The 12,803-nt window shown below is 39.1% G+C and overlaps 1 protein-coding gene across 1 annotated transcript in view; it reads right to left on the bottom strand.

Moving 5' to 3' along the window:
• STAT4 (signal transducer and activator of transcription 4) overlaps positions 1 to 12,803 on the bottom strand; it is a 34,446-nt gene continuing 21,643 nt past the window's right edge. Inside the window, exons 9-22 of the mRNA XM_062506762.1 lie at positions 12,709 to 12,801; positions 11,809 to 11,868; positions 11,002 to 11,019; positions 10,802 to 10,895; positions 9,882 to 9,926; positions 7,317 to 7,400; positions 6,964 to 7,062; positions 5,712 to 5,853; positions 4,303 to 4,346; positions 3,412 to 3,506; positions 2,737 to 2,873; positions 2,124 to 2,315; positions 842 to 908; positions 1 to 341 (exon numbers count right to left, since the gene is read on the bottom strand). Of these exons, the coding sequence (XP_062362746.1) occupies positions 206 to 341; positions 842 to 908; positions 2,124 to 2,315; positions 2,737 to 2,873; positions 3,412 to 3,506; positions 4,303 to 4,346; positions 5,712 to 5,853; positions 6,964 to 7,062; positions 7,317 to 7,400; positions 9,882 to 9,926; positions 10,802 to 10,895; positions 11,002 to 11,019; positions 11,809 to 11,868; positions 12,709 to 12,801 (1,306 nt within the window). The 3' untranslated portion in view covers positions 1 to 205. The remainder of the gene's footprint in view (positions 342 to 841; positions 909 to 2,123; positions 2,316 to 2,736; positions 2,874 to 3,411; positions 3,507 to 4,302; positions 4,347 to 5,711; positions 5,854 to 6,963; positions 7,063 to 7,316; positions 7,401 to 9,881; positions 9,927 to 10,801; positions 10,896 to 11,001; positions 11,020 to 11,808; positions 11,869 to 12,708; positions 12,802 to 12,803) is intronic.

Here is a 12,803-nt window from a genome sequence, read left to right as displayed (position 1 = left end):
TTTATGATTCACTGGCCAGCATGTCAGGCAATTCCAGTGCTTTCAAGATGCTTGCAGTATCCTGCACCATTTAGAATAGGAAATATCTGCACAATTGTTTCAGAATGTAATGCAGCAGCAAGTGATGAAAGAGCTCTTTCATAGTTGTACAAGCAGCCTTTTATTAACCAGCATCTGTGCTGTCTCTTATTTGCTTAATATTTACTTATGAATGGGAAAGTTTACAACTTACAGCAGTTTCAATGGCTGTAGGACTCAGGTGTTCTCTTAGCACAGCATAAACACTTGGAGACATTGGAAGAAGATCTGATGGAGAATGTGGTTCTGTAGAGTCATTGAAGCTAAAAAAAAAAAACAACCACCAAACAAAAAAGATATAAAAAAATCTTAGAAAAAAACTCAAATCCCTCTAACTTTATGCATATCAGAAGAGTATGGTGAATGTTTTTTAAGTTTGTTAACCCTGTACTCAGGCTTGCTGGTGGCTCTGTAAGCTCATGCCTATAACCTGGTATACACTTAAAAATGTAGGAGATAGAGTCAGGTTTTTCCTCTCTTTCCTTGGCCCTAATATCAGTTGCTGGAGAGAAAAAGGAGGCAGTGAAAGATAAGTAGATCAGAGTAGCATAAAATCTGCATTCAGTTTTTACAAATGGTTTGCCCCATGAATGGGAAAAGCATTGTACAGGTGAAGTCCTTTACTTACCTTTCTTGTCTTTTGCAGTCCTTTCCAAACTATTTTCAAATAGTTCGGGGAAAGAAAGCAGGGGAAACTCTGAAATGGGATATTAATTACATAAAAATAACAGTTAAAGTGTAACACAGCTGTGAGGATACTTACATTTTGGAGACTGGGATAAATACAGAAGGAACATAACCTTTCCCTCCTCCATCTGAGGGCTTTGAGACTAGAATAAATAGTAGAGAAATTAAATATTGTCTAGTCATTTTATTATCTATTTGAAATTAACTATTTGCTTGAAGTGCTGCAGACAATAATATATCGGAGAGTCCCTGAATAAATAAATAGCCATATAATGAGGGGAATTCCTGAGATTAGTCCTTGAGTTCAGGTCTTAGTCACAGAATTGCCTGTGCTCACTAGATATGAATCATAATATAATACTGCAACTCATGAAAGAGATTTCATTAGGCCTTCAAAGCAAATATACTATTCTTTAAGTTTGGTACTCTGAGCCTGCAGATTTCAGTTCTGCAAATGCTTGGAGCTCTGTCTCTACAGATACAGCTTCAGCAGTATCTTTTGCATGAAATTAAGCATATATGTAAGATTTTAGAGGATTGGAGCGTTAGGAAAAGTCCACTGAGTAAAAACAAAGAGGGAGAAAAATACTGTAGCCTCCAAATATTTTTAAGTTGTGTAGGAATTTGAATTCAAATTGAATTGTAACCTTTGATACTGGAAGTCTAGAAGAATGTGTTGTATCTATTAATAATTAAGGCTTTGAGGGCTTTCTTTAAGTGAGAATGAATTTGATCTAAAAAATTTGTAACTTGGACAAAAAATAATGTGGGCCTGAACATATTTGGAACCATTCTTGTTCACCCCTTTTGCGTTTTCTAGTGCAGTTGCCAGGGGTTTTCAGGAACATTGTCTGCCCTAATAACTTTGTAATTGTGCAGTATATTGGGAAAAGGTAACACAGATAAACAGTCTTTGTTTTAGGGCTCCATTCCATGAAATGAAATAAAGTAGGGCTTCCAAGATACTTGGGAAATACTGAGTTTTCTTGAAATTAAAGAAACAGCATGCTACAGTGTAACACATCGATGAAGCCAATAAGCAGGATGACTTTTCAGTTTCCTCTCTGTTGAACACCCAAGCACTGAATTTTGTGATGCATCAGTCAGGAAAAAAAATTCCATTTCTTAGCTTCTTTTAAATACTGTCATCACCTCTACTGTAACCTCTAAGACCAGGGATATATTTGCAAAATGAAGCTGTCTAAATGACAGACACATGTTAAAACAGTTCCCTTGAAGATGACTATTAAAGGAGGCATCTCAATCTGTTCTCTCCCTCCTCTCGCTACATTCCTCAAATTGCCTCTTGACTTTGCAGCCGCTGTGCAGGAAGGATAAATAGAGAAGTGGAGCCTCACCTTCGTTTGGCTGACAGCTGTAGTGTTTGCCAAAGGCTTTATCTTTGGGGATATCTGGATACAGGTACTTCAGGGGGTTTTCAGGAACGTTGTCTGCCATGATAACTTTGTAGTCACGGAGTATGTCAGCAAAAGGCAGGGCAGATAAACGACCTTTGTTATAGGGTTCCACCGAATGAAATGTTACATCTCCTGCAAAAACACAAAGGCACCATAACCTGTAGATGAGCAACGGCAGCTGGAACACATTTTTGCCTTTGTTTTGAGGTTTGCACTTGCATAGGCTTTAACTGTTCTTACCTAAGTTGGTATCTTTCGATATTTAATTTCTTCATATTTGGAAATAAATCTAAAGCCTGCAGTTAGCAGGTACACCTCCTAGAGAGCTCTGTTTATATAAAGAGCTCAGAGGTGGAATGTCAGAGTTTTGGTTTGTGTTTGAGAAATTATGATACTTGTATCTTGTCCAAAACCATACTGTGACATGATACATGTGGATTTTATTTTCAAACCGAACAAAACTTGACTCCTGTATTTTCAGGTATATTGCAGAGTTTGGGTTGGTTTTGTATAGTTGTTGGCTTGTTATTTTTTTTCTTTTAATTGTACTTACCATTTTCTCGCTGATCCACCCAAGTAAAGGTAATTCCACCCAGATTGCTCTCACTAAACCTTAATAAAAATGTTCCTGGTGTCTTGTCTTTCAGCAGAATTCGTTCCTTTTCTTTGCTCACAAATCCCATTATGTACCTGAGGTATAACAGGAAATCACGGGTTTACTTTTGGAGAAAAACACGGATTTCTATCTGTTCAATGTGTAGAATCACAGAAGAAGGGCCTGGGTTGGAAGGGACCTTAAAGTTCACCTGGTTCCAAACCCCCTGCCGTGGACAGGGACATCTTTCACCAGACCAGGTTGCTCAGAGCTATCCAGCCCAGCCTTGATCTGGCCAGACTTTATACAGGTGTTCAAAACCTGGCTACAAGGCTTTATAAGGTTTGACCAAAGCTTTGTATGATTTACACTTGGGGTATGGCACTGAGCTCAAAGTACTATGAAGCCTGGTGAAATTTATCCCAATACTTGATTGCATAGACAGAACTGAAGAATGGATCTAAACCTGCATTTCCCCTTTGGCAGCAATTTCCAGAAGTTATGAATGGGAGAAAGGAGACAGAAGTGTTAGAGTCGTTGCAAATACTGCTCTGCATGGCTGAAACTGAGATGAGTAAAGGACAGAGAAAATGTGGAGAGAGGTCAATATACAGCAGTTCCCTTGTTGCTCACCCATCAATCCAAAGAGGGAGAATGTGTTTTTTAATCAAGTCCAGGATTGCTTCAAGCCACACCCAAAAGGTAAAAGACTTCCCAGGCAAATGTTCCTAACAGTTAGAAAAACAATCACAAAACACAGACAAAACCAACACACACAGGAGAATCATGAGAGTGATGTTACCCAACATTCACACGACAGTTTATTCTCAGTTTCTTAAGAATAAACTGCTTTGCTCAAGTGAGAATGGCAATTTGAGCTGTGGTTTTGAGTAACACCTCTCTTTCAACCTGACGTAAAACCAACTGATTTTTAAGATATGCATTGGAAGTACCTCATTTTTCAAGGAGAATAAAAATCACATTTATGGTTTCTTCCTAGCTATAAATCTGTGTTTTGAGTGAAAAGAAGATGAGAAAGTTGAACTTCCTTCCAAGGTTCTGTACTTGCTTAAATAATGTAGTTAATACTAATTAAATGAGCTTATCCTTCTTTATCAATACATTCTCTGTTCCTCATCAAAGTTATTGCATATGTTGACTGTCTTGAAGTAATTTAGGTCAAAACTAAACATATGACATATTTTACTTATGCTTTATGAAAAAATGCATTGCACGCTTTGGTAACACTTTCAGTTGATCATTTACAGAAATATATAAGACACACTATAATGGCAGTTTCTGATATCTGTGGCAATATAACTAAGTAGATCCCTAATCCCAAGCTTTATGTTTCCAGAAGTGTTTTTTTTCTAATTAGTTTTTTACAAGGGATGTGATTGCGCTGAGTTGTAAGTTCCACATGTGGCAAGTGGGAATCTTAGCAGCAGCATCAGAGAAATAGAGATAGGCCTGGCTGTGGGTGTTATGAGAAATAAGAGTTTAATTTTGCTTTTGGAACGGTACCTTGCAGAACTTTGCCCAGGATAGTTGATAATCATTGTAACTGACTTGCTGTCCTAAAAGGAAAAAATAGAAGGCTAAATGGTGCATGTATTATTCTGAAGTTATGAAATAGATACTGCTTGATATCTGTATAGATGGTTGGGGGGGTGAGGGGAGAAGTGCACTACATGCAGACTTGGGGAGGGAGGGATAGGGGCGTGCTAAGGGACTGTAGGTCTGGTTTTCTATATTCTTTTGAAGCAGGTGATAATAACTTTGGAAATATTTGCCTAAAGTAGCTCGTGACTTGGTGTTCACAACAGTACGTGCTCAGTTTCAGTTTTTAGCTTAAATGTTTTTTTCAGCTTTCCCCAGGGCCTTTCCCTTCTGGGGCCCACTTGGGTCTCAGAGTACATCAGTCAATAGTACATCTTGCTGAGGTTAGAGAGCCTCTTGGCTTTGCTGACACCACTGAAGCATCTCTGGTGAGATCCCAGAAACGAACAGAGCCACAAGGACAGGTACTTAAAATTAAACAAACCCCAAACCAAACCTCATAAGCAAGCAAAAATACTTCCTTTTTGATTTCAGATGTATGAGATAATTGTTAAGGAAGCAAAATAACATCACACAATTCGGTGTGATTTTGATGCCCTCTTCCTTCAGTTGAGCAGCCTGGAAATTTGAAAGTTGAATTACTTTGTGATAAGAATAAGCTGATGCCTGCTTTTCTTTAAAGAAAAATTGTCATTGTGACATTTTTGATATCAGCTCTGGAAGTAGAGGTCATGCCGTGCTGGTTTTGGCTGGGGTAGAGTTAATTTTCTTCACAGTAGCCAGTGTGCTTTGGATTTGTGCTAGAAACAGTGCTGGTAGTGCAGGGATGGTTTAGTTCTTGCTGAGCAGGGCTTGCACACAGTGAGGGTCTTTTCTGCCTTTCAACCCACCCCACGAGCAAAGGGGCTGGGAGTGCTGAGAAGATGGGAGAGGACACAGCTAGAACAGCTGATCCTAACTGGCCCAAAAGGGTATTCTGCACCATGTGGTGACATGCTCAGCATGCAAACTTAGGGGTAAGAAGGAGGAAGGAGGGGATGTTTTTGGTGATGACATCAGTCTTCCCAAGTAACTCCTTTGTGTTATGAATCCAGCCCCGATTTCCAGGCTGAACACTTGCCTGCAGATGCGAGGTAGTGAATGAATTCCTTGTTTGCCTTGTGTGCATGTGTGGCTTTTGCATTACCTGTTAAACTGTCTTTGTTTTGACCCACGAGTTTTCTCACTTTACCCTTCCAATTCTCTCCCCATCTCATTCTGGGGGAGTTTATGGCTGTGTGGGGCTTAGTTTCGTGCTGGGTGTACTTAAAGCCCCTGCCTGTAATTACCAAATAAAGAACCCCAAAGCAAGTAAAATCTATGTCTTTCTAAACACTTACCCATAAGTTTCTCTGCCAGCATGTTGAGCTGTTCAGAATTGAGTCCACGACCAACATATGATGAAAATTGCCAGCTCAGTACTTCTAAGAGCTGGCTTAAAGTGGCAGCAGGGGGGTTGTTGAAGAAAGACAAATTCTGCAACAGAATGAATGCTTTGTTTAGGTAGCAATCATGAAATACATATGAGGCTGCAAGAGGAGGCTGCAAGTACTTGAGCAGAATCTGAAAGTGTTGAAAGTGAGCTCTGTGTGGGGGGAAGCACTGGGGCAAACGTGTGTGGATCCTCCCACCTGCAGGCACCCAGCAAGGTCATGTGGGTGCCTGGGCAGGGTTGTAGGGTTAGGCTTGTAGAGAGAGAGCTAAAATCCCTGTGTGCATCTTTGGTGCTAAAATACGTTGCTACGCCTCTGGTAGTGTCCTGTGTAAAGATAGTGATTTTTTTTTTTTTTTTTTTTTTGGATTGTACACACAATGGGACCTACTGAAGACTGTGCAAAAACTCTTTGGAGGATCACAGAGTGATAATGCAGCCCAGCCTGCTGGTCAGCTGGCCTGCCATCATGGTAGACTGCCTGACCCTTTCCCTTTTCCCTCCTCTGAGCATCTGTGTGACTGCACTAATCCCCAGCTGAAAGCCCAAGAGCCACTGACAGCACCATTCCACAGTCTGCAAATACAGTGACTGAATCTAAAATATGTGCTGAGACAGCTGGAGCCTTAGAAAGAATGATTCTGCCTTTGCTCAGGGTTAGAGCCACTAGAAGTTGCTATTTAACATTTGTAGTCTTCTGCACAGAAGGCACAAGTTCCTATAAAATCCATGGGAGAAAGCAGCACTTAAGTACATTACAGATTCACCTATATGCCTGCTTTCAAGATTTGGAGTTGTACTGGTAGAAGTATTTTCTAACAGGTCTAGTCTAGTCAGACACACCCAAGAAAGATATATTAAAACTAGAGAAGTTGTGGGGAAGGCCTGTCACTTTTCCTTAGTTTAAGAGCTACTACTACCACTACTTTAGGCTACAAAAACAAAAGCTAAGGGTGCATGTGGTTTTATATCTGGGCAAGGAAAGAAAGATAAAGAGAACAATAATAAAGTGGGATTTTGGTGACAGTGTACGTGACAAAAATAAGGCCAGTTCAAGAGGGAAATAAATCTTTTTTTATACTTAATGTATTTAGTAACCAAATAATACGAATATGCAAATGCAGGAAGTTGGTGTTTGCATACTCAGGACCTACCTGAGGATCGTTGGTTGACAGATTGTACCAAATAATAGAGGCCCATGCGTTGGGCAGTTGGCTGACATTGGAAATCATCACCACAGGCAAAGAGCTGGTCTGGTGGAGAGAATGAATGCTGTGTGTAAATGCTGCTGAGGAAAGTATTAGTGCTGCACTGTGCTTTGGTTTTCTAGCCTCTCATTCTTCCCAAAGCATTGCCTTCTTTTCCAGAAGTTCTGGAAATCTTGTGGTTAGTGCTGCCTCACCAAGGGCAGGCAGACCTGTGGTGTGGCCCAACACAGCTGTAATTCTGTAAACTGCTGGAAAATGCCTTTTACACCCACCCCAGATAACCTGTCCTGAATACTCACTTCCAAATTTATGGTCAATCCATACAGGCAGACCTGTGTTTCAAAGCTGATGGAGTGTAGTTCCTCGGTCACCATGTGAGGGCCCTGAGGGAATAATGAGATTATAAAGCTGTGAGTGCAGCCTGACAGCTGGCATTTAACACTGTTTTAGTGATGCAGCTGCTGAGGTTACACTTGGAAAGAAAACCCATATCAAATATATAAGCAGAACAGGAAAAGAATGAAGAAAACTGTTTGTTCAACTCTGACATTAAATTGGTCCAGAAGCGTGGCATTTTTTCTGATTAATCTATAAGACCCCCTTAATATTGTTAAATCAGTACTTCTAAACTTCTGTATTTTTTCTAAAATGCTGCTTTTAAACACAGATTTGCACACAAGAAGTTAACAGATAATTTTGTGTGTCTAATTAAGGTTGTCTCCAACACTCCTTTCCCTAAAGTTTCCTTATTGGTTGATAATTTGACTTTGAACAGGGATGTTCAAGGAGAAACAAACTAGAAACAAAGCAAATAGCCACAGCTTTAATGACAAATCGGCCTTCATCCAGGTTTGCTGTGAGTAGTTGAAGGACTAGAGGCTTAAATCATTAATCCAAAGTAAATCTGGTATTAAAACACCAAGGTTTTCTTGAATGGAAAACAATATCTATTTGTCATTGTTGATTAAAGTTTGTAGTATAAGCATTTGTTTTCATTACAAACCAACATAGCTCTGTGAAAATCCAAATCTCTGCTCCTTAGGAAACAGATCTTCTGACATGCATTTCCATCTCCAGAACTCAAAGGATTAAAATATACTTGTTCTTTTCCAGATTTCTTTGTTGGTGGTGTTTCCCTCCCCATCATGCATTTGCTTCATCAGACTTTTCTTTTTAAAAAAAAGAAATAAAACTTGCATATCATAATGCTTTCCCTTACTGAAATATCTGCTTTCAATCAATGTAAAATAAAAGTATTTCTTGGCAGAGGACCTTGTGGCCTTATCTTTGTCATGGAGCACCTCCTCCAGGAGATGTACAGGCCACTGCAATAAAAGATACTGAATAAATGAGGAATTGGGACCACAGGAGATCCTTAGGCATCTGAATAATAATAGTCTGCCTTGCAAAGGGAAAAATCCAGCTTAGACCTGAAAGCTTTTACATGAAATACTCATTCATCAAATGAGCTCAAATGTTTTAATACAGGTTGAATCGGTCCAGCTCAACCTGTATTGCTGACACAAAGTTGAAAAGGGTTGGTGAAACAACCCTTCTTCCCCCCATTATGATTTTGCAGAAGCAAATTTTTCTTATGGAAAAATCATCTAGGCAAAAAGGTACCTCTGCATGAAAGGACAAATCTAAAAGAGAGAACTTCCACTTTTTTTTTTTTTTTTAAATGAGGCCAGTTATATTTAATTACACTTTTAGCATACTGAACGTCCTATAACAAACCACGTTTTGAAAGCATTATAGCTGCTGTTAACAAAGAAAATCCCAACTCTTGTTCTGCTAATAACCACTTTCACAGACTGACTTGACCAAGGAGAGGCTCTGTTTGAGGAAATCAGCAGTGAACCAGGTCACAGTTGAGCTGTCCTAATTCTCCACAGCCCTATGATAGCTTTATATAGCTTTAAAGGCACAATGTGTAGAAAATGCTGCCAAAACTGGAGTGCCAACATTTCTTAACCTACATTTTTGCATTTGCTTGTTGTGGTGTCAGTGATTTTGTGAGCAGCAAAGCAACTGGGAGGTGAGCCTTGAGTTTCAGTCCTGCTAATCAGGTTATGAGTTGTTCTGTTCAGAAATGTGTGTGAGATGGGCACACGCATCCTCTGCTTTAGGTTTTGGTCAAATTCTTCATGCTGAACACACCTTTTGCTTTGTACTCAGAGAATACTTCAAGTAACTTTTGTGCTTGTGTAACTACGGCTATTCAGGCTGTGATATGAGTGGTTTGGGTTTTTTAAAAATATTTTTTAAAACCTGTTAATACAACTTTACCCTCAGTTATGCTGGGTTTAGTGCTGTCATGCCATACACAGAATCACCACGAGAGGGGAACCTACGACCAGGCTGGGTTAAAAATAGATGTAAGAAGATGTAAATAGATGAAGCACATTTTTGGTCCTAGCTGAGGCAGTAAACCCCTTGGATGCAAAGATAATGACACCCTGATTTCAGCTGTGAACCTGACCAGCAGGACATATACTTACAGGACCTTTCCTGGAGGAAACAATTATTTCAACAACAACAAAAAAAATCTTTAAAGCTTGTTGGTTTTTTTTTTTTTTTGATCAAAATGTAAATGACCAAAACGGTAACCTTGGAATGCAAGTGGAATGCAAACATTTTGATTATTACTCTCTACCTTCTATTGTAACTTTTTCAGTATACAGACTTCAGGCATGCAATTACAATTTGAGTAGTTCCAAACAATGCTAATTATACTAACATAATAATTGGATCCTCTACTTCGTATATATTGCAAAATTCAACAGCTCTTTGATTAAAATAAAATCAAATATGAAATACTTGTGAGAGTAAGCAAAAACAACAAGTAAAATAAATGCACAAACCTCATTTCCTTTGCTTCCAGCGCTTGTTTTCATTTCTTTGGGTTGCTGGATAAAGCAAAGCAATATTTTTCTGTGAGAGAAACTATAGCCAGAAGTACATATAAAGAACATAATTTATAACCAGGATGTTGTTAGTTATAATAAGATTTTATTTGCAATAAGCAAAGTCTAATGAAGACTCTGACACTGCACCTTGAAAATTCTATTCAGTGAGGAGTCTTCTGATATTTTTAAAGTTTTAAGAAACTAAGTTAATGTAACAAAGGATTAACTAGGGTGCTTGCCAAGTGTATCACACACCAAAAAAGTGCTAAAAACCATCGATCTCAATCTCCTCTTGCAAAAACTACACGAGGCACTGAATCTGTGGTTATGCCCCAAAAATACCACAGGCATGGGAGTGTTAATCAGAAAGCAGAACTCACTGGGCTCTCAGAATTTACACAAGCAGTCTCTCACAAGGCTTTATCACAGGCATTAATTACCTATAGATTTCAAGCATTCAATTCTATCTCCCCTAGAAAATTGTCTTGTGATTTAGGTTTGTTGTTTGTTTGCTCTGTGCGTTGGGTTTTTCTGCTTGGTTTTTTTTGTTTTTTGGTTGTTGTTGGTTTGGTGTTTTGGGGTTTTTTTAACCAAGCTCGGTTTCTGTGAACCTTTGTAATTCAGTGTAATTAGTCTTTCCTCTTCTGGCGGTAATTAGGATTTGCTTTGTAATTTCTGTGAAAATATACAGTCATATTTTTTTGGAATGGATGAAGTATGGAATGACATAAAGAGGTTCTAGGAGCAATCTTTTTGTACAAGCAGAAGGAAAATGAGTGTGGCCTTGACAGTTGTACAGTTCTCCCTCCAGAGTTTCTAAAGAATCTTTTCTCTCTCTACCATAAGTACACAACAGTAAAAAGTGTCAAACCTACCAAATGCCGAAATTCTACTGACAAGCTTCCATTTGCAGACTCATCCATGTTCATGGCTTTCACATGTGTTCCACACAGAACAAATCTACGGTTACTGCACAGGACATGACAGTTATGTACTCAAATACAGTTATGTACTCAAATACAGTTATGTATTTGTATTGGGAAGACCTAATAAGTATGATATTTTATTGTCTTACCTTACAGTTGAAACATTCCTAAAAGAGAAGAGGGGTGGGGGAGAGTAAAGGGGTTGTGAATCAGTGAATGTGTAGGACAGAACTTGTACTGAGAAGCATATCTGAGATGGTAGATTTTGCCTGCTTAAAGTTTCTATTGACCCTACAATTACAACATTTAAACTGAAGAACTGAAATTCATGCTGTCCACTTAGATTTTTGCATCTGGCCATATGCAGGTAGTGCATTTTATCTTGCTATTTATTATCAGATGGTACATGGTTTCTGAGAGAAACAGTCCTGGCTTTTCTCTTGTTCCCTCCTCACTGGGTGTTTTCCTATTTTTTTTTTTTTTTTTTTTTTTTTTTTGTAGGCTCACATCTGTGTCCACACAGTCAGGGTGGTTTTTTGGGGCTTGCAGAAGCATAACAAGCAGAAAGAGGGAGCTGGTAATAGGGCTAGGGGGATGGTGCATGTTGAGAGCTCAGCAATATTTCAAAGCTAGCTGTCCCATAAATGCAACACAGTTTGATTTCAAGCTTTTGTGTGATGCTGCTCTATCAGTCTGATGAAGTTTTTCTAAGTCTTGAGACAAATCTTAAATGAACTTCTTGCCTCCAATTTGAAAACATCAATTAGATCTAGCAGCTTTGTTTTTAAAAAATTAATCTTCCACATGAAAAAGTGTTACTCTGATCTTCTAACTGGTGGGTTTTAATTTTTTTTTCCTTTTAAAAGCAGTTTTAAAATCAGATGGGGTAGCCACTGAAAAAAACTGTGTGGTCTCTGTAGGGAGCAAGAGAATATCTTCACTTTTAAGTTACTTACTTGTCAATAGTTGCTTTCACTCTGATCTGGTAGTTCAGCTCTGGCAATTTAATTAGCAACCTTCAAAACAGAAAATGAGCAATTGAATATTAACAGAATAAATGTCTCACCAGAAAACACTTGGCTGGTTGCTCCAGATTAAAGTATCAGAAATTATTATGATCTGAAAACAGACTAGGCATCTATGATTATAACACAATTTACAGGGTTGAATACTCAGAAAGAGGAGCTGGGCTGTTCCAGTGGTGGGTGCTCTACCCTCCCTCTAAGTGTGTGGAAAAGTTAGCATGTGTTTGAGGGAATGGCTGGAGAGACACCAAAGCAGCCCTCGTTAGGAAATAGATTTGTACAATCTCTGACTGCACCACAGATGTGTGTGTGCTTTCCTTCACGCACTTTTTTTCACCCCCAGCCCTCCATGAACTTTGGCTGCAAGGTGAAAAAGAAATGAGAGTTCCTCTCCAATCTTCGCTCTTTCATAGAGTCAGGCAAGGAGCTTCTGGGAGAGAAATAACTTGTCTGTGATTCACCCAAGCCCCTCAAAATGCAGTAGTTTCCCTTTCCTCTGTGCAGAAGTGGCTCTGAGTATTCAGATTTTGGCTTGTATGACAAGGATCATTATTTACTCAGTTTGTAAAGTCATTAAAACAATAATTCAATGCATACAGAACCCTGACTGTGCTGCCTTTAGCCACAATGTGCCTTTCTTCCTTGTGTTTTACTCTTTACTGCCACTTGTTCTACATGACAGATTTTGTGGATTTTATATCCCCATTCCAAAAAATTTCCCTGCAGCTGTATGGATCCCTAATGCAAGCTGGTCTTGTTTGCTTTCTAGATTCTCCTAGGGTAAAATATGGTACACCAATGAAGGAGTTTATACCAGAGTTTTTTCCTTACCTTAATTTAACAGTGAACTGTATTAAAGTTTTGAGAACCATTGGCCTCTGGGGGTGTGTTGGCATGCAGGGCTGCCTTTCAACCACGAAGGAGCT

The sequence above is a fragment of the Cinclus cinclus genome, chromosome 21 (genome assembly GCF_963662255.1).
Source record: "Cinclus cinclus chromosome 21, bCinCin1.1, whole genome shotgun sequence".
In the NCBI taxonomy this organism is placed as follows: Eukaryota; Metazoa; Chordata; class Aves; order Passeriformes; family Cinclidae; genus Cinclus; species Cinclus cinclus.
This window is presented reverse-complemented; position numbering and strand designations above follow the sequence as displayed.